The 27,312-nt window shown below is 45.5% G+C and overlaps 5 protein-coding genes across 9 annotated transcripts; 2 read left to right on the top strand and 3 right to left on the bottom strand.

Moving 5' to 3' along the window:
• Positions 1-9,226: 9,226 nt before the first annotated feature.
• Positions 9,227-10,234, bottom strand: LOC104582434. Its single transcript, XM_010231974.1, has one exon. It carries the CDS (start codon positions 10,232-10,234, stop codon positions 9,227-9,229), a length of 1,008 nt encoding a protein of 335 aa, XP_010230276.1.
• A 3,530-nt stretch (positions 10,235-13,764) lies between these two features.
• Positions 13,765-16,024, top strand: LOC100831474 (mitochondrial import inner membrane translocase subunit TIM22-3). Its single transcript, XM_003558776.4, has 5 exons — positions 13,765-14,157; positions 14,256-14,320; positions 14,449-14,521; positions 14,605-14,658; positions 15,401-16,024. Exons 1-5 carry the CDS (start codon positions 13,980-13,982, stop codon positions 15,634-15,636), a joined length of 606 nt encoding a protein of 201 aa, XP_003558824.1. The 5' UTR covers positions 13,765-13,979; the 3' UTR covers positions 15,637-16,024.
• On the bottom strand, positions 15,948-17,989 carry LOC100841705 (zinc finger CCCH domain-containing protein 48-like). The gene is given in 2 exon segments (XM_010231973.3): positions 15,948-15,989; positions 16,418-17,989. Coding segments are annotated over 2 exon segments (1,419 nt in total). The 5' UTR covers positions 17,795-17,989.
• A 345-nt stretch (positions 17,990-18,334) lies between these two features.
• Positions 18,335-21,299, bottom strand: LOC100831172 (ankyrin repeat and SOCS box protein 10). Its single transcript, XM_003558775.4, has 5 exons — positions 21,019-21,299; positions 19,221-19,312; positions 19,073-19,151; positions 18,875-18,972; positions 18,335-18,790 (listed from the first exon to the last, which is right to left on the bottom strand). Exons 1-5 carry the CDS (start codon positions 21,185-21,187, stop codon positions 18,605-18,607), a joined length of 624 nt encoding a protein of 207 aa, XP_003558823.1. The 5' UTR covers positions 21,188-21,299; the 3' UTR covers positions 18,335-18,604.
• Positions 21,300-23,229: 1,930 nt separating this feature from the next.
• Positions 23,230-26,855, top strand: LOC100830866 (E3 ubiquitin-protein ligase RZFP34). Of its 5 annotated transcripts, none has more exons than XM_024456764.1 (12): positions 23,233-23,539; positions 23,617-23,670; positions 23,784-23,871; positions 23,959-24,078; positions 25,164-25,196; positions 25,306-25,383; positions 25,494-25,537; positions 25,645-25,685; positions 25,798-25,880; positions 26,008-26,099; positions 26,196-26,304; positions 26,426-26,855. In XM_024456764.1, exons 2-12 carry the CDS (start codon positions 23,639-23,641, stop codon positions 26,531-26,533), a joined length of 828 nt encoding a protein of 275 aa, XP_024312532.1. In that variant the 5' UTR covers positions 23,233-23,539; positions 23,617-23,638; the 3' UTR covers positions 26,534-26,855. The 5 variants fall into 5 exon arrangements, with proteins under 5 accessions (XP_024312531.1, XP_024312532.1, XP_010229220.1 ...); XM_010230919.3 differs by having other exon boundaries at positions 23,236-23,539; positions 23,959-24,022; XM_003558774.4 differs by having other exon boundaries at positions 23,239-23,539; positions 23,959-24,018.
• The last annotated feature ends 457 nt before the right edge of the window (positions 26,856-27,312 follow it).

The raw sequence follows: 27,312 nt of genomic DNA, 5'->3' as shown, positions 1-27,312 counted from the left end.
GCAGCAGAGGCACTTCCGAGAAGCAAATATCAGTACATGTACTCCATGTTATAAAAATGTGAACCTTCAAATTTCATTAAAAATTGGGACCTCAACTAAAGTACAAGAGTTACGCAATAAATATTGCAATCTCTTGTTCTCCTTGTGTATGTCATATTTTATGCCTTTATGTCCTGCTTGGAATCCAGTTTTCAGGATCCATACTGTTAGAATTATATTCAACACATGTTAAATATGTAAAAATCCATGCTTAAGTGATACATCCTTTCTCCCTCTACATATATTATGTAACTGCTATTTTTTGGTGGCATCCCTTCCAATATATATTTTTTGGTGACACCCCTTGTAACTCTATATATACCTCAATCATCAATAAAGAACACACGCTTGAATCATTTGCTTTGTCTCAATCTTGTTTACTCTCTATTCTCAACACATTATCAGGCACGTTGCTCTCCATCTCTACTACTTATAAAAGCACAAACTTGCAAGAAAACCAAATCTACACCGTCCAAACCTATTGATCTGACGCTCCACGTCGTTTCGTTCTCCGCCCGCTAATCACGCCCATCCTACACGTCCAGTACCTGTTGCCCCAAACCCGTCTCCCTCTGCTAAAAAAAACTTCTCCCTCGGCCCTCGCCGCCGCCTTCTGGTTTCCTGGCTTCCTGCCAGCATCCGCACTCCTCCCCCCGCATCCGCCTCCATCGCCGCCGCCCGCGCCGCAAGATAACCGTCCTCTGCCACCGCGCAGCGGTCTAGCCGTCAGCAGCCGCCACGCCGTGATCCGGCCGCGAAAAAGCTGCGCCGCAAAGCCGCCTTGGGAATACATGCTCCCAGCCCTCAGCCTGACTTCGAGGTTGGGAATCGTCACACCGCCGATTGAAATCTTCCCGGGCGTCCCTCTGCATGCCGCCCACTGGAACCACCGCCCACCAAGGTCGCTGCGATCTTCCTGGGCATGGAAACGGCCAGCCACGGTCGCTGCGATCTTCCTTCAGGGCATGGAGACGACGGGGAAGGTAGTCCACCGAAGGAGCTCCCGTCGATGGCGCCAGCCGCCACAGCCATAGTCATCGGCAGTTGGGATCTCAGCGTGCGACCATGGCGCCTGCCTCCCGATTCATTCAACTCTTTCAGTTTTTTGTCTAACACATACTCTATTTGCTTGGATCGATGGAGTTACCTTTAAATTTCATTTTCATTTTACGTTGCCCAGTTTCCTGTCCTGCAAAGCTCGTGTCATTTAAATTTTCAAGGATTTAGAAATGGAGATCTGACTATCCTGCATACCAAGTTTGGCCATTAGATGCAACATGCAATATTCACTGATTAAGTCCCTTTCCCTCCAGCTCTGCTCACCTCGCCTGAGTGCTCCCAGAAGCCCCGTGAGTGCTACTACTACTATGAGTTTGCTCTCATGTATGTTCTTCGGTTAGCTCTTGCAGCCAGCTTTGATTTATCAAGACTGCTGCAGTCAGGTATATATTTCTTCAGCCTCTGGGAACTCTTGAGATTTCCGTCTTTCAGGTGGAATTCAATTGACGAGGCTTCTTGTGATTGATAAGGGCTGAGAGGTTGGGAGTGGCATAACAGGGTAGAGATTTGTCATGCACCTTGTGGACTGAGTTCATCATACAGATAATTAGATGATATAACTAATAAATATGTTCCTCCTCGTGTCAACATATTTTATTGTTTAGGGGGAATTACACTTGCTTGCTTTCTAGTACAAGTCGCTACCGGTTTTGCTATGACTTTTTACTATCGCCCAACTGTTACAGAGGCTTTTTCCTCGGTTCAATACATAATGACCGAGGCCAACTTTGGTTGGTTAATCCGATTAGTTCATCGATGGTCAGCAAGTATGATGGTTCTAATGATGATCCTACATGTATTTCGTGTGTATCTCACAGGTGGATTTAAAAACCCCTGCGAATTAACTTGGGTCACAGGTGTGGTTTTGGCTGTTTTGACTGCATCGTTTGATGTAACGGGTTATTCTTTGCCTTGGGATCAAATTGGTTATTGGGCAGTCAAAATTGTGACAGGTGTATCTGATGCGATTCCGGTAATAGGATCGCCTCTAGTGGAGTTATTACGTGGAAGTGCTAGTGTGGGCGCACAGGAAAGGGAGCAAAATATATAACACGGGGACTTTACTACACAGGTACTCTCAGTTATGCCATTCCAAATGACTGTCATGCACCATGTGGAGTACCATCTTGCTATGCTGATACAGTTCACAACAAGCATCCAGGTCAATAGATTTCAGCAGACGAGTAGATTGACCATCCAGGTAAATGTTGCCGTCCTGAAGATCAAATCCTCCCCCCCACCCCCAGTCAGAGATGTGTCAAAGCACTTGTAGTAAAAGCATACATGCAGGCAGCGCATGTTCAATACGATTCAGATCAGTTTACGGCTGGCGCTATTTTGCATCTTATACAACTCAACAAGAAGATAAATCAACTAAACAAAAAGGTAAAGTGTGGAAAAGCCAACATAAATCTGGTTTACCTCCCTCCAAAATTTAAGACATAATTTGGGATCATAGCTAACAATAAGGTTAGCATGTGAATTAATGATATTCTTTTTATCTTTTGCCCTCATTTAGAACAGAAGTCCCATGTTCATATAATATTCTAACGTAAGTCCCTATGGACCAGTAGTCAAATGAGTGTTAAAAATCAGGAGAACGTGCATCTGAGAGTTGCTATGTTATTTCAGAAGGAGGGTATTTTTTCTGAAAGAGTAGACCGAAGAGATAAAGAAACAATAAAGAGGAGTGGTGAGATGAAGTTGGTGTTTTCGCATCTTAGTAGATAAAACACGTTCGATATGAATGTCTTATGAGTAATTTATTTGAAGAGAAATGAGATTTGAGAGAAATGTTTTGAATTTTAGAGGGACGCGTGTGCGGACTTACTAGTACGGATCAATTGGCCTAACAAGCAGAAGTAGTATCACGGAAGGCCTCTGTACATGCCAGGCGAAGAAGAAATCGATCTAAGATCGATCATGCGTAGAGCACACGCACACATGCTTTCACAAAGAAGATAGATCAGAAGCAACGGATCTCTAAATCAATCCAGCGAAGAAATCTACACCTGAAGAATAAACATGCATCGATGGATTGGAAGAACAATCATGATGCTGATTCCTGCATACATGCGATCCTATTGATAAATTTCTTCACTACAACTAACGAATTAATCATTGCATTGCTTCTAATGCATCTCATCATTTTCCTTCGTGCCTAGCTATCGGAACGGAGAACCAAGAGAAGAAGATCAACAACAGTGAAGAGGAAGAAACTGATCTACAAAAATATTCTGAAAATCGATGGATAAATCAAATTAGAGAAGATCAAGGACACAGAAGGATGAGAAATCAAGTTGTTTCTCACTCTTTTTCTCCCGATCTGTGGTAACCCCTGGCCATGAATGCTACCCTTCTTTCTGCACCCACTGCATCTTCCTCATTTTCGGTCGTCATCGATGCACACAGCACACCGATGGCCACGTCGTCTTCAGCGGGGCACCTGGCTCTCCAGCCCTCGCGCCGGAGACAGCGCTAGGCGACATCTGTCCCGACGTGGCCCTGGGCACAACCCCGCTTCACCAAGCGCAGGCAGTTCAATGTTGATCCACGACCACCCTTTACAACGACCGGCGGCGACGTACAGTGCCGCTACTCAGCGCCTTGGCAGCTTGGCTTCACGCGGCAACGACCAACTCGCAGAGGCCGACGGCGCAACCTCCAGTGGCAGCACTCTGCCACTGCCTCCTCCCCGAGAGGACCTCGAGCGCGGCGTCCCACGGCCGTCCTGCTACATGCCTCGCTCCAAAGCGCCAACGCCGAGCCCCTCCCTCCGGCAACAAGCCCCTAGCCCCCTTCCTGTCCTCCATCTTCGGTGGCAGCGCATTGCCTATTTGGCGGCGGCAGTTTTGGGGTGAATCCCAACCGATGGGATGGATGGGGATTTCTAGGCAGTTTTTTATTTAGTCCTCTGGATTCATCATAACTCTGCCGCCATCCCTATATTTTTCTGCAGGCCTACAGGCTTACTTAGTTTGCAAATTGAACCCGGTTTACACGGACAATTGCGGACAGGTCCAACAAACAGTACAATACCTATCATGTTGAGGACCCTGAATTTATTTTATTTGCGTTCCTGTACTGTTCTATTGAATTTCTATGAAGTTCCAGATATCTACAAATGTAAATATGTTCATGTTCAAATGTATTTGCTTTCAGTAATTCCTACAACATGAATGTTGGTACAATGACATATTTGCAATCAAGAATTCCATTTTTCTTGCAAATCTATATATTATCCGCTTATATTAAGCCCAAGATGTTTAAAAGCTCAATTCGCTTAATTAAATATTTGATTATTTGCAATTTGAAAGATGATTACCTCAGATTTATATTTGAGATCACAAGGTACTACAGACTTTCAATAACGGTAAAATGCTAAATGGTGTTGAATGTTCCGTGTGAACATACACCTTATTGAAAGCAGCGAATTTTTCGCGTACTGCTGAGAGGTTTACGTTATGTCAGAAATTGACACAATAACTACCTTCAATGTGCTCTTTTGAATATTTAAATTACATATAACACTAGGTACTTATAGACTTTTAATAACGGTAAAATGATAAATGGCGTTGAATGTTTCGTGGGAACATACACCTTATTGAAAGCAGCGAAATTTTGCGTATTGCTGAGAGATCCGAATCACTTTCTAGTGATAATCTTCAAAGTGTTATATTAATAATTTGACGTCCACATTATATTATTCAAGTCTTCACTTGAACTTTCAATTTTTGCAAATGTTATTACAACGTAACCATGATGATATCTAATTTACTCACAGTAAATTAATCAAATCTCTGGTTTCAATACATATAGGTCAAGATGACCGAAAAAATACAATTCGATGAGCTTGCGCTCAACGGTCACAACTATCCTACATGTATAATGGACATAAAAGGTCTACATTGCATCCCATGAGATTGTGGGTATATTCCAACCTCTTCAAGAGGTGATGCCCAACTAACAAAAATACAAAAATATGGTGCTTTGTACCATACTCCTCCAGATCTCAAGTCTGAATACTTACTGGATAGAAATATCCACATGCTTCAGATCGTGGAAAAGACATCGCAAAGTCTATGTTAAAACAAGCCTTTGTCCAAAGTGTGTATGCTACACGCATATCACCAAAACACATGACATATCCCACAACATCTGGTCAATCTGTATCAACAATCCTAGGACAACCGACATGCCCAAGGTCAAAGATTTGAAGATCACTTCAATATCCACGTTCCACGTTGACAGCATCAAGAAAACTGATTGTCCGCAAGATGTTCTCCTAGAACAAAACAACAATGAGGCATTGCGGCGGTCAATCCTATGGGCACGGAGAATATGACAATCGAGTTTAACTCGAGTAACATGTTTGGTGACTTTAAATAGTCCCATCACTCCATAGATATTATATCTCTGTTGTAATAACACATACACATATGTCTGTTGTTGTCATTCTATATTGTGTATCACAATATAGTGTATCAGCACATTGATACAAATAAATTTGTATGTATTCTATATATCCAAATAAGATTATTTTCATACCGAAAATTCTACATTTCCATATATAGATTTCTACGGGAGTCACCACACCCGTAGCAAATGTTGCGTATAAGGTAATTTTTCGGAATGTCACTACATTCCAAATGTGGCATAGTCGCCATTGTCATCCTGGATTAGGGATGACGTGGAAAATTACTAGCAATTCCATTGGTCATGGTTTAAATACTGCTAAATTTCCTCAATATTCATATTCATATTCATATTCCATATGCACTATTTTGTGCTACATAAAAGCTAACTTTGGGACCTTCCTATCTCAAAATACTAGCAAAACCACTCAAATTCCTTGAACACATTCAAAGTGATAATTGTGGTTGCATACAATCATGGTCTGGACTTTTCCTGTATTTCATGGTTCAATAAGTTCATCTACACGATGTCTCACGTGAGTCTTCTGTCCACACGAAACCATGTATGTGCTAAATAATGAGCCAATGTAGTAAACTACAAGCTCATAATGCTAAATATCGAATTAAATCAATTCAAATTGACATTGTTGCAGAATTTTCCTCACATGCTTTCAATGATTATTGCATGGTTTTGGGGGGTTGAAGCTCAACACTATGTCCCGCATGTCCAAACTCAAAATGGTTTGATTTTGAATATCTGATCAAAGGATATAGCTCATTACACATGATTTTTACTAATGAATTGCAACTTACCAACCTTATGTTGGGTCACGCAGTTTTACACGCTGCTGACTTAATTCATAAGTGAACAACTGCATATCGTAATAATTCTCCTATCCTATTTATACGTGGACATCTACCAAAGATTTCCCATCTGCGATTATTCGGTTAAATACCGATATCACCACCCTAGCGTACATCGATGGGCCCTCATAGATTCGGGATCTATGTGAGTAATAACTGTATTTTTGTCACTTACAAATACCTCAAGTCCCTGTCAAGGGAGTTATTTATGGCTAGTATACTGTCTATTTACAAATACCAAATTTCTTCCGAAACTGGAATGAAAATAACGAGGTGATAAGACTCAAAGCGAGGCTTGTAGCACAAGGGTTCACGCAGATACCCGAAACCAATTCTCCATATATGCGTGGAATCATTTTCCGATAACATATTTCAATGGCAGTTCTAAATCGTCTATTTATGCAGTTGATAGACGTAGTGACAAAATATCTTTATGAGTCACTTGATTTGGACATATAGGTTCCTCAAGGAATCCCAATTTCCGAATACACACGAAATACACAACATGAATAGTGTAAAACCTTAATAAGTCACTATATGGCTTATCAACATAGTCCGGCAAATTGGTACGGCTGACTAAATGAGTTTTTTTCACTAAAGGATTACTCAAACAATAATGATTGTCCAAGTGTATATACATAAAGAAAGTTGATGAAACACATAATCACCTAAAGACGGAATTTGAGAGGAAGGATATGGATAAATCAAATTTACTTGGGTCTACAACTCAAACTCCTTCTCTCAAGTATTATGGTACACCGAGCTACCTATATCAAGAAAATATTGGAAACTTTTAACATGGACAAATTTTATTCATCCAATCTCTCATGGTCATTCGATCTCTAGACGTAGAGAAAGACCCATTTAAACCATGAGAAGATGGACCAAAGATATCAAAACTCTAATATCATCAGATAAACTGACTCTGGCTACTTATTAGATCTCACAAAGCTAGATCAAAATAGGCTTCGTGTTCCTACATGGTAGGATAGCCATCCAAGAAAGTTGTCCATACTTCACTCTAGTGGCCGAACCCACCAATCATTGTGTAATTATTACGGGACATCACACATATGTGTACATGCCTTCACAAAATGATAAACCATATACAAATTATGTGGTATTGGTTCCATTGAATCACTACCCGTTATCTACAAAGATAATGCTGCTTGTGTTGCATGGATGCAACAGGTTATATAAAGAGCAATATCACTATTCATATTGCCCCCAGATTGTTTTATCCTCACAAACCTCAGGGGAGTATCTTCCTGAGTTATAACCTATTCAAACATTATGTTACACTCTTTTTCCCTTTATGAGTTTACTTTACAGTTCTCATCAAGATTTTTAATGAGGTAATATCAACAGAAGACATAAGTCATAACTCCTATTTTCCCCATTGAGGTTTTTTAAGGAAGTATACAAGACATATTGATGTCATATTTCTTAATTTTTCCCACCGGGTTTTTTGAAGGAAATATACACGTCATAAATATTGTTCTCTAAACTCATGAGGTTTTTCCTTATTTAAGGTTTTTCTCATATGAGTTATCATTGAACCAATAACCATTATATGTTGTAACATTTTCTCCTTATTTTTCCCGCTGGGTTTTAAAGGGGTTTTAGCAACATATCATACACCATTCTCCTCATATTTTTTCCATAGGATTTTTGGAGGAATCTTTATTCAAGATGATCGCAAGGACAAGCAAGATTAGGCGGAGTGTTAGAATTATATATAACACATGTTAAATATGTAGTAATCCATACTTAAGGGACACATCCCTTCCCTCTCTCTCTATTATGTAACTGCCATCCTTTGGTGACATCCCTTCCAATAGACACCTTTTAGTGACACCCTTGTAATTCTATATATACCTCAATCATCAATAAAGAACACACGCTTGAATCATTTGCTTTGTCTCAATCTCGTTTACTCTCTATTCTCAACACATACCAGGTAAAATACGGAGCCTGAAAAAAATTCCGCTCCAACCAAAAACGTGCTTGGCTGGGCGTTTTTGTTTCTTTTACATCCGGTTTAGGACGCCTGGAAAAAAGGTTACAGGCCTTGGAAAGTCCGGAAAAAGAATCGAGCAAGGCGAGGAATGAAAGAGCAACCGCGCGTCGCCATCGGAACGACATTCGACAGCGCGAGGCGGTGGCATCACCCCGAGCCTCCGTCTCCAAGCTCCAATCGTTGCGACACGAGATCCAAGCCGCCGCCATCGCCCCCCAGGCTCCAAATTGCCGTCGGTGTCCACCGGCTCCAATCTGTGGCCCTCCTCCAGTAAATCCTTACCTCCCTAGCTGTCAACCACGCCTGCTGGTGCTACGCTGCCCATGGCATGTTTTCTGTACACGAATATATGATACCTCGGTACCCAAACAGCTGGAAATAATCCACCCATGAGTCCCCGGTTTCATTCGTTACCGGCAAAAATACAAGGGTGATTGTTTACATGGGTATAATCTTACGAAACACTAAGCGGGACCTTAGGTTGAAATGTTTACATGTTGTAGCATGAACTACCAAAATTATTTTCCATAGCTTTTCAGAAGTCCAAAGTGTTTTTCCCCGATATATTATGCAACTCAACACAAATACGCATATGTAGTCTTACACTGAACATGATATATGCTACCAGGGGCGGAGCTAGCATGCTAGAGTTGGGTTCAGCTGAACCCAACAAAATTTTACTAATCTAGCACTGTAATAAATTGCTGCTAAGCTTATCATTATTTGGTTTGAACCGATTATTTAACACTGGTGAACCATTGCCTATTTTTTCTGGCTTCACCCCTGTACTACTACCAATTATCCATCTTGTAAATTAAAGGAAGAGTGCTCACAGGACCCAGCCGTACAGTGTGTCGGGGCTGAACTTGTAGCACCTGGAAGCCCCTTTGATCATCTCGAGGTGCCCGGTGTTAGAATCACATCTCACTTCCACAGCTGTCATGACGGCGACGTTGCATACAGGAATGTAATCATCCTCCCAATCATTCCTAGTGTCATAGAACCTCGTAATGCAGAACTTGCCGCAGCCAAGATAGGTGAGGTAAGAGCGAGCCAAATGCCACTGCGTACCCATGTATCCATCAACATCATCCCATACATTGCGGTATGCCGGGGGCTCTAAGATCCTAGAGCCAAAGATCAGGTCTGCGGAGCACAGCTTGCTTGATCTTTCTGAGAATCCAAAACATTGGCGGTACTCGGGTACATACTGCACTCGACCCTCGAACGGCAATGCCCAGCCACCTACCTTGTGCCATGTGGTAGTTGTAGTAGTATCAAAGATGTGAGTGCCATTGCCCAATGTTGATATCCAAATGTTCTTGTCATGCCCAGATGCGAAACAATGTATGATGCTTCCATCCCCAAATGGCATATCAAACAATGACGGCGAGGGGAGCAGATCCCACAACCAATCTTCAAGCTCGTTGTCGTAACGCAGGGCCTCAAAACACGGCGTGCCGTGGTTCTCTGGGAACATGCTAGTAAGGTAAAGCTTGCCTCCAATAGCTGCCCAGGCAGGTTGGAGTAACTTACCATGCCGCAGGTGTGGCCCCGCTAATGCGCCAGAGGTCAAGGTGTCGAACAGGATCGTGTGCCGGTTCTCGTTGACACTGACAATTTTGCTGCCCAGGAGAAAAAACTCCGTGTGGTTCTTGCTGGCAGACTCAAAGAGGGCAGCTGCCCGTGGCAGTGGAGTTACTTGCATACTGGTGTTGCCATCACCAATACCCGCAAAGAGGGGTTTCATATCAATGTTGCGGAGGCTGTAGCCACCAGGACCACTCTTGAGTTCGTGGACAATCAGATGGACAAATCTTCGAATCATGGAGCACATCTTCGGATCTTTTTTCTGAATTATCTGCCAAACTGTTCTGCTTAACAAAATTCAGTCCTGCCGAATTCGTGCCCTACCTGATCTGCTTAGTTTTTTTCCAGACAGAGAAAGAAGAGAAATCAGTATTTTGGCAGATTAACATTCTGAAATCCACAACAAACCGAATGAGACGAAGGATCGTCTCAAAACACAGCAACATCAAGGCATAATCGTTATCAACCTTAAATTTGGCGGTGAGGAGGAGATCTATCTAGAAAAAAAAAGGACAATAATCTCACCAGGGCTAGGGAGAACTGCCAGGTAAGGTGGCCGCCGACAAAGAGGGCGTAGATCCGCCGAGGCCCGAAAGAACGCAGGAGGATTGATGGTCGGAGAACGCAGATCTTTGTCTGATGGAGGGATGTTGAGCAGGGAGGGAGGCGTCGGCGGGGGGGTGGGGGTTGTTCTAGGGCTAGGCTGTTTGGCGGACCGACAAAGCGGCGGCTGCGAAAGTGTGAATCGCTGCCAACGAAGGTAATCCGTCTTATCTTTACGAGAAACTCCATTACGTCTTTTTTATCACTTAACCATAACTTTTGAGAATTTTATCTGAAAACCACAGCCGCCTGCCCTAATTACCCCGTCCTTTCCTAAAAAAAATTACCCCCGTCCTTCCAAATCTGATCGTTTGCCCCTCTTAACAGCCAAATTGACAAGTCCGGCCCACATTTAAGGGCTGACGGGTCTGCTGATGTGGCGAAGGGTGGGTTTTCTTCTTCCCCACCGAAGCTTGGCCACCGATGTAGGCGACAATTGACCCGTCATCACTGCCTCCTACAACGTCTTTCTTAGACCTCGTAAAAAATGCACAAGTCATCGTCATCGTTGTCTCTAATGATTCAGAGTTAAATTAGTTGAAATTTTGCATATTTATTTTATACAGAGACGCAAATACAAATTCTAAAGGACCAAACAAATGTACATCTAACAACGATTTAATAAGTTGTCTTAACTTGATGCAAGGGTTACCACATCTAACACGAGTTTGTCATTTTTCATCCATGTATTTTTAAACATTATTAGTAATCGTGTTATTCTCATTTACTCCTTGGATAGTTGGCCCAGCTATATGGTACCGTGCCTAGGCCTGGAGGAGTCGGGTTTCACCGGGCCGCGACTGGGCCAGGCCCGTTTAACCTTAGACCGGCCGGTGGCGGGCCAGGCCAACCTGATGGCCACCTAAACCCTATACCCCCTCTCCTCCTCTCGAAAAAAAAGCTATACCCCATCTCCTTGCCGAGCCCCACAGCCCCCTCGCTCCGTGGATCTTCTTCCTCCTCGCGCGAGCGCCGCCACTCATCCCGCTGCCGAGCGCCCGAGCCCCCTTCGTCTTCCTCCTCGCTCGAGCGCCTCCACCGCAGGTTGATCTCCCCTTCGATTCTCTCGCTCCCGACCGTTTCTCCTCCCATCACACCACGAACGGATTCCGCCCTTTAGATCCCCGTTTCATAAGCTTCCCCAATTCGTAACTGAGGCAAAAATCAAGGTAGGGCGAGCGCCCTACCTTGCCCTACTGGGTCCTCCGCCCATGCCTAGTGAGTTTATTGCCCTTTTTTCTAGATAGATCTCCTCCTCTCACCTCCAAATTTGAGGTTGATAACGATTATGCCTTAATGTTGCTGTGTTTCGAGACGATCCATTATATCATTCGGTTCGTTGTGGATTTCAGAATGTTAATCTGCCACAATACTGATTTCTCTTCTTTCTCTGTCCGGAAAAAACTAAGCAGATCAGGTTGGGGAACGAATTCGGCAGGACTGAATTTTGTTAAGCAGATCAGGTTGGGGGAGAATTTCAGAAAAAAGATCCGAAGATGTGCTCCATGATTCGAAGATTTGTCCATCTGATTGTCCACGAACTCAAGAGTGTGGTCCTGGTGGCTACAGCCTCCGCAACATTGATATGAAACCCCTCTTTGCCGGTATTGGTGATGGCAACACCAGTATGCAAGTCACTCCACTACCAAGGGCAGCTGCCTTCTTTGAGTCTGCCAACAAGCACCATCACAACCATACGGAGTTTTTTCTCCTCGGCAGCAAAATTGTCAGCGTCAACATGAATCGGCACACCATCTTGTATGACACCTCAACCTCGGCTATGTCCGCGGGACCTGACCTGCGACATCCTAAGTTACTCAAGCCTGCCTGGGCAGCGGTACGAGGCAAGCTTTACCTCACCAACATGTTCCCCGACAACTACGGCACGCCATGTTTTGAGGCCCTTCGTTTCGACGACAAGCTGGAAGATTGGTTGTGGGATCTGCTGCCCTCGCCGTCGTTCTTTGATATGCCGTTCAGGCTTGGAAGCACCATACGTTGTTATGCAGCTGGGGACGACGAGAACATATGGATATCAACATTGGGCAATGGCACTCACATCTTTGATACTACAACTTCCACATGGCGCAAGGTAGGTGACTGGACGCTGCCTTTTGAGGGCCAAGTGCAGTATATACCTGAGTATGGCCAATGTTTTGGATTCTCTAAACGATCGATCAACCTTTGCTCGGCTGACTTGATCGTTGATTCTGGGGCCTTGGAGCCCCCGGTGCACCGGAATGTATGGGATGATGTTGATGGATACAAGGGCTCGCAGTGGCATTTGGCCCATTCTTACCTCACCTATCTCGGCTGTGGCAAATTCTGTGTTACAAGGTTCTATGACACTAGGCATGATTGGGATAATTTGTCAATTCCTTTGTGCGACGTCGCCGTCATGACGGTCCTTGAAGCAAGACTTGATTCTAGCACAGGGAAGCTGCAGATGATAAAAGGAGCTTCCAGGTGCTACAACTTCTACTCTGACACAGTGTACGGTTGGGCCCTGTGAGCACGACTCCTTTGCAAGACGCACAACTGGTAGTAACATGTCAGGATGAGTGCTGATTAGGTGCACATGTGTGTAGACACATGATGTCCATAAAACCACTTTGAATTTTTCAAAATTAAGAAAAAGGTTGTGGATGTTCTTGGTGCTATAACATGCGGACATGTAACATTTCAACAATGCAAAAAAAATATGACCTGCAAAGAAGAGGAGAACCGAAGAAATTCCATCTGCAATATAATTGCTACCTCTTATATTTGAGTACTACTCCCTTCGTTCGATAATTCTTGTCGACATGTATTTAGACATTTTTTAGAAATAAATATATCTATTTTTGGACAAATTTGAGACAACAATTATGGAAAAGGGTGAGTAGTTAGTTTGTGCCAAAATATTAAGCGAACCCATCGAACAAAAATTTCCTACCTCCGTCCCTGGAAGCACGAAGCGCCTGCAGCGAGCCGCCCGGCCGCCGTCTTGGGAGTCCACTGGCAAGCAGCACGAGCCCAAGCTCCAGACGGTCAGACAGACTTCTTCCTCCTCGGCGCCAAGGTCGTCGGCGTCAACACGCGCTGAGTATCATGTAGCTACTGGTGTCTGTTGGTCATCTTACAATTACGTCTGTTGGCGTCGTCGGAGGAGGAAGGACGGAGCCAAATCGCTCGGACGGAGAAAAAGAGTCAAAAGGACAGTTCGTCGCTGGACTGCCGGGCCGACGGTTTAACTGAAAAGAACGCACGGCCCACGGCCCACGCCCACTGCATCGCCCTCCAAGCCCGTCCGTGCTCCCGCCGCCGCCGCCTGTCCGTCCTCTCGGCCATCGTCCCCTGCCGGTGGCCATTCACGTCCACCACCCCCGTCCACGAGTTCGTTCGGGGAGATGTCGGCCAAGCGCCAGAACGAGCCGGACGGCGACGAGCTCGGAGCAGCCGAGGGCACCGGCTCCGCCGAGGGAGGCTCGCCGCCGTCGCCTCTATCTGCCGCCCCAGTCGTCTGCTTCGTCCGGTCTGCCGGAGACTTCGCCGGTGGCGCCTTCGTTGGATCCATCGTTGGATATGGTATTTACCCCCAAACCCGCCGCCGTGTTCACTAACAGAAGATGGATACTTGGTTATTTCCTCGAAACCCTTATGTGCCTCATTGGATTCTGTTTCAGGACAAGGTTTGATCACTCAGAAGGGCTTCAAAGGCTCATTCAGCAGTGCAGGGTCTTCTGCCAAGGTCTTGTTTACAATGCTTAGGAATGCATATTTTTCACATGGTGTATCCGTTTCGTCAAAAAAAAAAAAACTTTTCTACCTCTATCCCTTTCACGGCAGATCGTTTATGATAGAAATTTCCCGGATCAGACTTTTGCAGTTCTCTCTGGCGTCCAAAGTGTGGTTGTGTGCTTGTTGAGAAAGCTGCGTGGAAAAGATGATAGTATGTTTATTTCTTATCTGGACGATCTGGTTAAATCTCAGAGTTTGGATACATAAGTCTAAGCTGACATGTTCCTTTCGCAGTTGTCAATGCTGGCATTGCTGGATGTTGCACTGGCCTTGCTTTGAGCTTTCCAGGTGCATTTACATTGAACTAACATTATTTTCACATCCCATGAGTGTACTTGACAATGGACTGGTCTACTGTCCCTAATATGGAAAATATGTAATGCTATATGACAATGGTTTGGCCTTATCCATCTTTTGCTCAGTAGTTAACAAATTATTTTGGTTTACTGATCAATGACCCTTGAAAAAATAACCGAGCTACATAGCTCATGACCGCACAGTCTGTGCAGTTAGTTGTGTGATCTAATTAAACTGAATTGCTCATGCATCTGGTGTTCCTGATTTGCACAGTTCATGCAGGATAATTTGCTGCTACAAATATAATATATTTATGTACCACAGTTTTCTATTTCATGTTGTGCTCATGCATATTACATTACCTGAAAAGGTCTGAACTGGCGGTACATTTGACACGTTATGCATAGCACATATCTTGTAAGCTTAAATTGCATCTCTCTGTTGTTTTACTGGCAACGTAGTTGAATCATGGCAGTCATAACCGTATTGCATTATTTTACTCAAGTAAGTACAGGTCTATAACTTGCACATTTGTTCAATTGGCCTTGTAAGAAGATAGATGTGGCTTAACATGGGAATGATATTTCAACATTGGACTTATGTTTGTTCAATCATCTGTGTGTGTGCACTCCAAACTGCTATGTGGAATACATTAATATCAACCACTATTTATATCTGTTAATTGTTGGAACTTTGGCTATATGATTTCCTTACATAGTGTCTCTCAATCCAGGAGCGCCTCAAACATTGCTTCAGAGTTGCGCCACCTTTGCAGCGTTCTCTTGCATAATGGAGGGGCTGAACAAGCAGCAGGTTGCAATGGCACACACACTCGATGGGAATGCTTTGGCCTTTGCGCAAGGTGGTGTTCTCCCCCCTTTCACGCTTCCACCAATTCTTGACGCATCAGACGCTTTAGCTTCATGTTGCCGGGCGTTAGTAAAGCCTAAGCACAAGACAGCATCATAGAGGGGGGAGAGAGAGAGAGAGATGATCAGATGATCAATAAACCTAGCTCCAGAATTAGCTATGTAAATTCCTTTCTGGACATGTCAAAACCGTAGATTTGCTTTCTGGGCAGGCTTTTTTTGCTGCGCGGCATGTGCTTGTTAATCATATCTTGGATAGGTTCCGTTGACATGGCAGATAAAAATTCTGAAAATTATGTTTGATGATTAGTTGTTCACTTCAGAGAAATGGTTTGTTACCAGTAGAATTGAAGTGATGGTGGTTGTTCAGATCCTCAACTGGTGGGAATATGCAAGTGTTGTATTCTGATCTTAGTCCTGCAAATCTGATGTAATGACGATACATTCGTGCTTCTGAATAAGAATTACGGTTAAGATCATTTGATGTTCATAAGAGTCTGAGTATGTACTTGTTCGTCAGCTCTGAAGCTTCCACCCATGATCAATTATCATCCGGATTTCAAGCATGAAGAGCTCTAGTATACACATGAGTAACCCGCTATCGTATCTTTTGTGCCAAAGGAATGCTGAGACAATTCACTATGGCCGATTAGCTATCTTACAAAACAAGGAGCAAATTAATGTTGCTCTGCCGTACGAACTCACTGGCTTACAAACAAAACTGCCAGTGATCTACATGTCAAAGAGGTTAATTACTCCTCCGATCCATATTAATTGTCTCAAATTTGACTAAATATGAATGTATCTAAGTCTAAAAAACGTCTAGATACATGTAATATTTCGACAAGTAATATGGATTGGAGGGAGTACTGTACAGAGACCGTAACAGCTAGCTAAACTTGGGCTTCAGCTGCAGCAGCCGTCGTCCACTTGGCCACCCTGACCTCGCCGGACTGGTCTCCGATGAAGACCACACCGGGGGTCCTCACCGATATCGCCCCGGCCTCTCCATTGCAGAGGATCTGCCCTCTCTTCTCGAAAGACGGGAGCCCGTAGACGACGACAACGCCATCGCAGCGCGAGACGAGCAGGACGGGCTTCTTGTCCGCGTCATACGTGCCATCCATGGCGACCACCCGCTCGCCGCCTTCTTCCTTGTGCGTGCAATGCTCCTCGAGCTCCTCCAGGCCGTCATCGCCGCCTTCGCGGTCCGGCTTCGACGACGGTGACCGCCAGGCCTTGACGGTGCCGTCGTGGGACGAGGACAGCAGGAACATGTCCCAGCAGAGCAAAGCCGTGACCTTGGAATCGTGGGCCGCGAAGCTGCAGATGCACCGGCGGGTCTCGAGGTCCCAGGCCCTGATGGCCCCGTCCTCGTGGCTAGCGTAGAGCGCGCCTTTCCCCTGCGCCAGAGACGAAACGCTGGCGTGCAGTCCAGGGACCGTGAGAGCGGCGATCTCGTCGAAGGTTTGGCGCTCGCGGTCCAGCCTCCAGATGTAGATGGCCCCGTCGTCCCCGCCGGCGAAAAGCCGTTTGCCGTCTTCGTCATCGTCCTCGGCAAGCATGGCATTGACGGCCTGCGCGGTGGGCCCGAGCCGCAGTTGGACCACCTTGCCGGTCCCCGTGTGGAGCGCGCTGATCACGGCGCCAACCCCGGCGAGCACCCATGGGCCCATGGCGACCAGGCGGCCTACGGGCGGCGCCCCTTCGTGAGCCGGTGCGACGCGGATGCACCACCCGGTGTTGCAATCCCAGGCGCGCACCATGCCGTCCAGGCTGCCGGAGTACAGCAGTTGCCTGCCGGACCCCGCCGAAGCTTCTGGCACGGCGACGCCGGTGACAGCCCTGGCGTGGCCCTGAAGCCTCGCGATGCCGCGGATGCCGTCGCCGACGCACCAGGAGTGGGCGCCGGAGGATTCTTCCGCTTGGCGCGCGCGCTTGGGAGGCGGCTGCTGCTCGGGCTCGGGCTCGGCGTGATGCTGCGTGGCCGGAGGAACCGTGGTCGTGGCGTCGGCATTGGGATTCGGGGCGACGCGGGAAGATGTGTTGACCCAGGTGTTGTTGCGCTTCTTGACGATCGGAGACGGGTAGGGCGCCATTGGCGCGTCCGCGTGGAGGAAGCGGCAGGGGTTCCGGCTGCAGTGGCCGGACTTCCAGTAGCGGCAGACCACCGCCACCGGCGTGTTGTTGCTGCGGCGCAGCTGCTGAGGGGAGGCGAGCGGAAGGGGAAGGCGTTGTTGCACTTGCACCGCCGCCATGGAGAATTGAAAGGTGACTATCGATCGATCAGGAGTTCAGGACCAAATGGAAGAGGGGATACGCGGTGGGCGGTGGGGTTTGTTCAGTTAATATAGATCCAGAACGGGTCCGAGTCCGACTCCGCTTCGAACTGGTTTACGCGGAATCCATGAGAAGTAAGGATCGAGAGAACTTGATACGCGGAATCTGCAGGACTATGTACGCCTAGCAATGCTCATTCAACCGCAATTAATTTGAAACTAGCATGTTCTTTTAAAAGAAGAGAATACTTTCAATTTTTTGTACAGTGCGAAAAGCGAAGCATCCCAGGACCCAGAGGTTTCGTGTGATCGTGTCTGCCTTGATTTGAAGGGACTTTAAAAATGTGTGATTTACTCCTACCTAATACAGCTTGGATTGCAATCTATAGCCTAGCAAAGTAATAACACAGGGCTACAGGCAGTAAACACTGCACTACATCCACTGAATCGATTCTCAATTTCTCATCTCGTCGTGGAAAAAGAATCCCTTACTCAAGAATCTTGCAAGGCATGAAGCACTACGTGTAATCTTGCAAGTTGCAAGGCATCAAGCACTGCGTGTGATCATGCAGGCAAAGTACGGCACGTGCCCAATTTTACCTTTCCTATAATGTGAAAATACCAACAACAAAAATGTTGAAGGGAGAAGCTGAGAAACATCATGTCTTTCTCACTGCACAAAACTCCATAGTTCTGATGATAGAAGAAACAATTCTCATAGCTGTGTATTGCGATAGTGAATTCAACCTGTCAGTTTACCAATTTCAACTAAGGATTCCCACAGGCCCATCAATTCGACGTCTGTACGCTGGCCTCAACCTGCTTGGCAGTTAACAGGGTCCTGACATCGGTCTCTTGATCAGCCATCTCGGCTGGTGTCTGTCCATAAGAATTCTCCTTCTTGGGACATGCACCGGCCTCGAGCAAAAGCTTGACAACATCCAAATGTTCCCCTCGAGCAGCATGGTGGAGTGGCTGCATGGAGAAAATACATAATTGTATAAATACTACGATGATGTAAAACACAGTTAGCATATGCTCAAATGGTTGAGAGTTTACAGTATCGCCTTCAGCATCAACAGTGTCGAGCATTCGCTTTGCACAACCATTAGTGTTTGCAGCAAAATTGAGAATATATTGGACTATATCAGTGAATCCTGTACCAAAAGAATCAATAAATAAACTAAACATATAAAGCGCAAAGAACAAAAGAGAGGCAATGATGACAAAAGCTCAATGCAAATAAAATAAGCATACCTCCAGCACAAGCGTCATGAAGAGGAATTGCTCCTTCTTCATCTTTACACTCCAAGCTTGCTCCACGTTCCAGTAGTAGCTGACAAGAAGAACATAGTTAGATAAAACAAATAAGCGGAGTGAAAAATGCAAGATAAACAATGTAAACCTGCACGCAAGGTAGATGGCCATATAAGCATGCTAGGTGAAGCAGAGTATCACCATCTTCAACCGGAGCATCAATGCTGCCACCATAATTACCTGCGTAAACGTAATAATAGATGCTAAGTACAGAGCTCCATGGATGACAACCACATATGAAGAAATGACTTTTATGTTGCCAGCTTTCTCTTGGCCAGTAATAATAACCAAAAACACCAGCATGGTGATACCAACCAAGAAAAGCAAAGTTTCAAGAAAAATCATTTAACAGCAAGATTTTTGAACTAATGCAGTCCATATTGCCCAACAAATTGAGATGGTTAAGCGATCATGGTAGGGACCTCAAATATATAGTCAAACATTATAATGTTAGATATATGTGATCATCATGCAATTTTAATGTTACAAGGAGAGAGCTTCTTGAAAATTGAAACTATAAAAAAGCTTGAAGAGTCGAAAACAACAGTAACAATGGAATGAGGAGCATCCTCTTCTGTCAGTTACAATGGAATGAGGAGCATCCTCTTATGTACCCAGCTCTACCCCAGCGATAGCATCTCCTTCATTTCAGATTAAGCTTCAGCTTCAACAGGTACTCACAAAACAAAAAAAATTAATACAGAAAGACAGGCAAAAAAAAAATCTCATACTCCCTCCAACCGGTATTACTTGTCTCAAATTTGCCCAAAATACGAATGTATCTATGTGTAAAATACGTCTAGATACATGTATATTTCGACAAGTAATTCCGCCGGAGGGAGTAAGACAGTTCAAGTGCTAAACTGTTAACTATGTATGTTACAAGATGACAAGACATAGGTGTTTTTGAATAATGAAGATCACACCATTACAGAGTTTCGAAACAACGAACAAGTGGCATTAAGGAGATGAAGCCATCCAGTGAAGGTTGATCGTTTTCATGGAGAAAAATACGACATGCCAATCAAGGAAGCACTTGTGCAGGTAGAAATAAAAACAGGGCAAGCGACTCACAAACTAGAGTTATCTCTTCCAAGTTTCCTGGGTTAGGCAAAGAAATTAAGGGTGTTCGGCATAGCAGTGGCTTTTTATTAAATGGTCATTGTTTGCTATCTGAAGACAAAATAACTGATACGCATCCTCTTTTCTAGAGCCACGTAACAAATAGTTTATAACAGTAAACACTAAACATTTTTCTCTGTGACTAACTTTATTTATGTTACTTCCTAAATTCCTCGGCCCAATACAGCCAATGCCCACCTGGCTCTAAAGCAATTGCAACAACTAGAGATGTCAGGCGCTAATTATAGCTCGCCACATTTTTCACACGAACGATGTTAAAGAGTTCAGGAACCTATAATTTTAGTTTAACACTTGTATTGCAGAAGACAACCATCTGGTGCTTCTACATGCAGAATTGCAATTCAAATGCTACAGCGCAAGTGAAGATTTTGTACAGATGGAATTCAGGACCATACATCAAAGTCATCCAATAGAGGACTTGCACTAGGAAAATGCAGGCAGAAACATGAGCCTATTAGCGCAAAAGGGCATAAGTTCAGACAGTAGCACTAAACTAGAGGTTGAGACAGCTGCAATTTTGGCGGCCAGATCATGCTAAGCAGCCACCTGGCTAGCGAATCCCTCCATATACATCTTCACAAAAGGACAGACATAGAACTGCACTTCGCAGACAATAACCGACACCAATGACCAACCTACGCAACACGTGTAGTCTGCTTAATCGAATGGTGCTCTGGAACCCTAGAAGAGCACGAGGATCGCAATTTAGGGGTGGGTGGGGCAACGGGGAATTAAGCCAGTACCAAGCGCGGCGAGGAGGGCGTCGGCGTTGCCGGTCTGGGCAGCGTCGGCGAGGGCCCGGAGGTGGGGAGGCAGTGGCGCCTCCTCGTCCTCGGAGAGGGCGGCGAAGGCCTCGGCGTGGTCGCCGTCGTCGTCATCAACGAGGCCGTTGCGGCCGCCGGGGACTGCCATCTGCGGCGCTAGATTTGGGTCTCCGGGTGCCTGGGGTTTGGTCGCTCGCAGTGCGCTTTGACGGCGGCTTCAGGTTCGGAGTTTGTGGGTGTGTTTGGCTTGAGCCCCGGTCAGACCTACCAAATTGTTGGCAAATATTGGTATGACCAAATTCAGAGCACGATCAATATTTTGGTAATTTGCAGCCAAATTTTTTGACAAGCTTTTTCGATTTGCATTTGGTTTGCAATCAAGTTAGTAGTACTTCAAACATTTAACTTGATCTATTTCACTGGTGAGGTAGCAAACTCCCTAGCAAACAAGATCTAGAATAAATTATAGGTTAGAAAAGAGAATAGACAACAAGAGAGAAAGTAGCAGAGAGAGCACAAAAGAAGAAAATAAAAAAAAGGCCAGGGCCCACCAAGGATTAGAGGTTGGAGAGGCGTTGGCGCGTTGCTAATTCGTTGGAGAAGGTTTTCGCCGTCCTCGTTTCGCCAATGGTTTCTGCGGGAGTAGCGCGGGCGCGCCAAAGATTGGCTCGACCAGCCAACTTTTTGGCCCTCGTCCAAACAGCATCCAAATACCATGGGCAAGCCAATTTTTTGGTAGGGCTGATTTTGGTTGTAAAGCAAACAGGCCTGTGAGAGTTGAGAGTCGAGAGTCAAGAGCGTACGCGGCGAAAACCTACCCAGGCGGCGGCTTCGAACACCGGTCTGGAAACTCTGATGATCTCGTATCGTTGGATCAGAAAATAGACGTTCCAGATTATACGAAGCGAAACGGTCGTATAATCCCTCCGGACCGGCTCCTCTCAACTAATGTTCTAATTATTTCATGACAGAATCCTGTCCTTAACCTTGGTAAAAAAAAAAGAATCCTGTCCTTAACCAACAACATGATATTGCTTTTATTCGTTTCGTGAAGATATAAAGGCTCCCTTCCGTATCACGGTGATCTGGTTTCTCGTTCGTTGTCCCGTTCGGTTTTCTCTACGGAATTACTTCATGTACGATCCTTTAGATACGATTTGTGTACGACGTTCCGATCAATGGCTACAGCACTTCCGAGCTGCTGATATCGATGGCTACTACTTAGTGTCGTATGTGAATCGTAAGAAAACTGTCGTACGCGAAGCAGTCCTCTTTTGTCTATTCTATACTGCTGTTATTTGGAACCAACGTTTACATTCTTTTGTATTTTTCTTTTCACAAAAGAGCAGAGAATATGTTCAGCCTTCGGTTTACAAACTGAGACGTGGAGATAGTAAACTGTTGGCACGAGTAACACGCCGTGAATGCTAAAGATAGCCGTGCGTTCCCACTTTCCAGTCGACGTCGTCAACGAGCGCAAGTTCAAGGCACATCAGAGAAAAACTCGACATCAAAAGTGAAGCCACCCCTGCTGCAAGTGGCAACTCGCGGCCCGGGCTACTTGTTTACCGCGCCTCGGCAAGGCACCAACCAGGGTTCGAATATGGGCAGCCGGTCAGTCAAAAAAACGATGGTGAGGCGTCGTCAGATACGTACGCAGACGGTTGAACTGAAACGTGATGGCGCCGGGCAAGGCATCGCTCTCACCCCGCTACCACCACGTGTGGCATGGAAGCTGCTGGCCAAAAGTTCCAAGTGAGAGAAAGCTTTGGCACTAGCTTCTTCCTGAACAAACGATCGACCATCTCGCTTTGGCAGTCCCTGATCGAGATGCAGTTACAAACTAGGAAGCCGTCGTTGCTGCACTGCAGATCACGCAGGAAGAAGGGTGGTGGAAGTGCCGTGGAAGAAGAAGCTTCTAGCCAGCGCGTGCTGTCCGATCCACGACTTTGTAATAACGCTTTAATTGGTGAGTGGTGATTGTTGATTACTAGCGTGTTAGTATTACGGAACCCCCGTGAGTGAAAGGCTGAAAGGGATCGAGGAGCTGCCGATGCAGATTTAATCTTGACGAGATCAAAGCTCGCGGATGGATGGATGGATCTGCCCGCCCGACAATCCAGTAGAGATGACATTCATTCCTTGCTATAGAAGCTAGCGGCTACTACTACCAAGATTTTAATTAAGCTGCGAAAACAACTGCTCTCTGAACCGAGAACTCCAGCCTCCTCGTCCTCAGTTTGGTTGCCAGTGCCATAGCGAAGCCTTGAGAGGCAAATGCTGCTACATGTTCACTGTCTTTGTGCACGCACTTTCTTTATATTACTGCTTCACATAAAGCTCAAGCGCCACCGAAATGCCACGCGACTTCTCCTCCTCCCTTCTTTTTCTGCCCAAGGCTTCCTTTATAAACATATCCGGCGCGTGCTGGCTGCTGCTACGACTGTCCCGTTGTCCGGCTGGGCAGGTGCAGACTGCAGAGGCAGACGAAGAAGAGAAGGTGGGTGAGAAGCTTTATTTGGCTTTGAACCTTCTTGTTTGATTCACTTCTTCCTTTCGTTTCGGTACCTCTGACAGGTAGAGCAAACTGCTGAAAGAGATGGAGCTGGACTCGGGATCAGAGCAGTACGGGTAAACGACAATAAGAACCCACTTCAATTCTCCATTTCTCCTGTTTCGCGATCAGTTGTTGTAAATGTAAACCCGTTTGTTCCGTGCGTGAATCCTCCTTCCGGCATATCCAGGTGCGCGCATTACAAGAGGAGGTGCAAGATCAGGGCGCCGTGCTGCGGCGAGGTCTTCGGCTGCCGCCATTGCCACGACGATGCCAAGGTCGAAACGCTTCGCGTTACTTCTTTTCTTCCCCTGAGGTTCTGGAACTGCTCAGCGAGGTGTTTTGTTTGCTTTGTTCCGGCGCAGGATTCATTGGCTGTCAGCGTCCGCGACCGTCACGAGATCCCTCGCCATGAAATCAAGCTGGTCGGTGTGTTCTTGGCCCTGTTCCTTCCTCGGTTACTCTGCTTCCTGGCGGCGTATCCGGTGAAAACCTTCGTTCGGTGCAAACTTCATAAAAATCATGTTTAAAAGTTTCAAAAAAAATCTACAAAAATACCATATGCTGGGAGTGTGATCTTCTACAAACCTGCAAAATTTCAAGTTCAAAGTCAAAATCATTTGGAAGGAATTAAAAAGAGAAATTTACGATAAATAGTGTCAGACATTAAAAGATCACTATTCATGCAGGATTTGTTTTTTTTGCTGCTACCAAATGTCATTGAGTTTGGACTTAAAATTTTGAACATATATAAAACATCACTTTTTTAACATATGTAATTTTTTCGAGAATTTTGTGAACCTTTTTCGATGAAGTTTTCACAGTTTGCACCGTAGAGGTGATTTTCACCGGATATTTTGCCCTGCTTCTTTCCTATTCCTCCGTCCAACAAAGGATGTCTCAAGTTTGACCAAATTTGAATGCATCTATACACTAAGTCATGTCTAGATACATCCAAATTTTGACAAACTTGAGACATTTTTTGTTGGACGGAGGGAGTAATATTTCCTTGAGCATTAATACTAGTTCCTCTGCTTCTTTCCTGGCATGCAAATACGCAATGCATACATAGTGTACTAGCCACCGCAGCAACTGAATGCATGCTGAACTTAACAGAGCTGAGATCATGACGGGATGGATAGATAAAAGAGTGAACATGTATAGACATGCTTCACCTATTTATGGTGATGGCGCACTGCAGCTGATAGATTGATCACCGCACGGTTGAGGCACTATTTATGCACTCCTATTGAATATTGATGTGGACCGACAGCTGCATCAGATGTATATAGCATATAGACTGATACAAGTATAATAGAGACCAGGAAATGGGTTCCAGTCCAGTCCAGGTTCATTCTAGATGCTCACAAAGTCTAGCAACAAATTCGGTGGAATTCTTGTCTTTGCGCAGAATTTCTGGGTTCTTAAATATTAATAGGAGTAGAAAATCAAGGAACGAATGCCCAAAAAATGAAATTGAACTTGTTACTATTTCTAACCGTTTTAATCAGTTTGAGCCTCCTCACCTTATAGTGATCTTACACCATGTATACTTTTCTGCACATCACAGGTTATCTGCTCGCTCTGCAACAACGAACAGGAAGTAAGTTCCTTACCCCAGTGAAGAGTAAGGATAGTGTTTCCTCTGACGGCTGTGTGCAGCCATGGATTGCAGAGTTGAATGAAATTCGTATCTGATCGATCTATTACAGGTAAAACAGGATTGCTCAAACTGCGGGGCGCGCCTCGGTAAATACTTCTGCGGAAAATGTAACTTCTTCGACGACGATGTAAGCACGTCCGAGCTCGATCGAACCACTTTGCAGTTTACTACGAGATTAAATTCTTTTTGCTTTGGAAATATTTTCAGAAGTATGATGTTGCTTTGTCCTAATTGCAGGTATCGAAGAACCAGTTTCACTGCGACAGATGCGGCATATGCAGGCAAGCGCTAAGTAGTGCTGTATCTGCATTGACATATCACCCCTTGTAATTTACCATAATAGGCCAATACCAAATCCTAGTTTACAATTGTACTCCGTCTTTCGCAGAACCGGCGGTGCAGACAACTTCTTTCACTGCGAGAAATGCGGTACCTAAACCTTCCTTCTTGGTGCCAAATGGACTTATACTCAAGTTACTGAATCCTTTGCTGCTGCTGCTAACAAGTCTGCATCGTTGCACTGAGCCTGTGTATACAACAGGGTGCTGCTACAGCTTCGTGCTGAAGGATTCCCATCGCTGCGTCGATAGGGCAATGCACCAGAACTGCCCTATATGCTTCGAGGTGAACATCTTTCTTCCGGACTCAGACTCCAGAGAGATCATCTTCAGCAAAGAATTTGAATTCCCCTGTTTCTGATTGAATTTTTGCTTTTTGCTTCGGCTTCCCCTTTATCTGATTTCTGCTACAGTACATGTTCGAGTCGGCGAGAGATATCAACGTGCTGCGGTGCGGGCACATGATCCACGTGGAATGCCTCCGCGAGATGAGAGCACATCGACGGTAAGTATATCTATATCCACACAGACACAGGGTCAGATAGACTTAATTACCCCATGAACATGGTGTCAGCATATATGCGACATTTTTTCCTCTCAGGTTCTCGTGTCCCGTTTGCCTCAAGTCCGCCTGCGACATGTCCGATGCCTGGCAGAAGCTCGATCGACAGGTCGCGGCGTCGCCGATGCCGGCGATTCAGAAGAAGATGGTAAGGAGAAATCAATGTCCATCCGTCTCGTTAATTTGGGTTCTCCTTCTGTCGAACCCGTCGATCTAGCTAGTCCCGTGCTGACTGAAAGATTGTTGGTTTTTTTTTGGTGTTTTTTCAGATATGGATCCTGTGCAACGACTGCGGGGCGGCGTCGGAGGTGCAGTTCCACATCTTGGCGCACAAGTGCCCCGGCTGCAGCTCCTACAACACCCGCCAGACCGGATGACGGCCTGAAAATGCTGAAGACGTACGACGCTGTAGCCTGCCAAAAGGGTCCCCGTGTGCTACACATCAATTACATTGTTCTGTGCTGTTGTGTGCTCGTTATACGCTTGCTGAATTCGGTTCACTAAGACAGGAAATCTCACTCTCAAATCTCAGTGAGCATTAGCAATTCCCGTTATTGTTATTTTTTAGCCAGCAATACCGTGTAGCCGTACCTGATTGCTCTATTGGACTGGGCTGGGCTGGGCCGGGACGCAATAAGCTGGCCCTAGGTAGTAGTACTGGGCTTCGGATATCGCAGTTGGCCCGTAACTTTCGATGGATATCGCCAGATTGTCTTCAACCACAGAGCATCACGGAGTCAGACAGCTCGACTCTGAGATCGACCTCGACTAGACCTATGAATTCAACTTGCATGCTGATCACCCGTGAACACGAAAGCATTTTCGTTTTTCCCATGACGGCCTTTGTACCTGTTATCAGAGGCCAAGAACGCACCTTTCACCTACGCAACGGAGACCACGACCTAACCTTGCTGATGCGCATAACCTCACCGGCTAAGCTAAAGGGCTTTTCGGCGGCACTTGGCTTCCACTAACTAACACACGGGCGAGAGACATGATTACGCGAAGTTTCAAAAAGGATAGGAAAGGCGGAATGATCGATCGCCGGGGGTTCGATCGTGCTCTTTCTCTGCTTTAGGAACCATCTCCGATCCAGCCGTCGTCGATGTATCTCACCGGCCAGCATCATCATCATCCCGTGACCCAAAAGATGTCC

This window comes from Brachypodium distachyon, chromosome 1 (genome assembly GCF_000005505.3).
Source record: "Brachypodium distachyon strain Bd21 chromosome 1, Brachypodium_distachyon_v3.0, whole genome shotgun sequence".
In the NCBI taxonomy this organism is placed as follows: domain Eukaryota; kingdom Viridiplantae; phylum Streptophyta; class Magnoliopsida; order Poales; family Poaceae; genus Brachypodium; species Brachypodium distachyon.
This window is presented reverse-complemented; position numbering and strand designations above follow the sequence as displayed.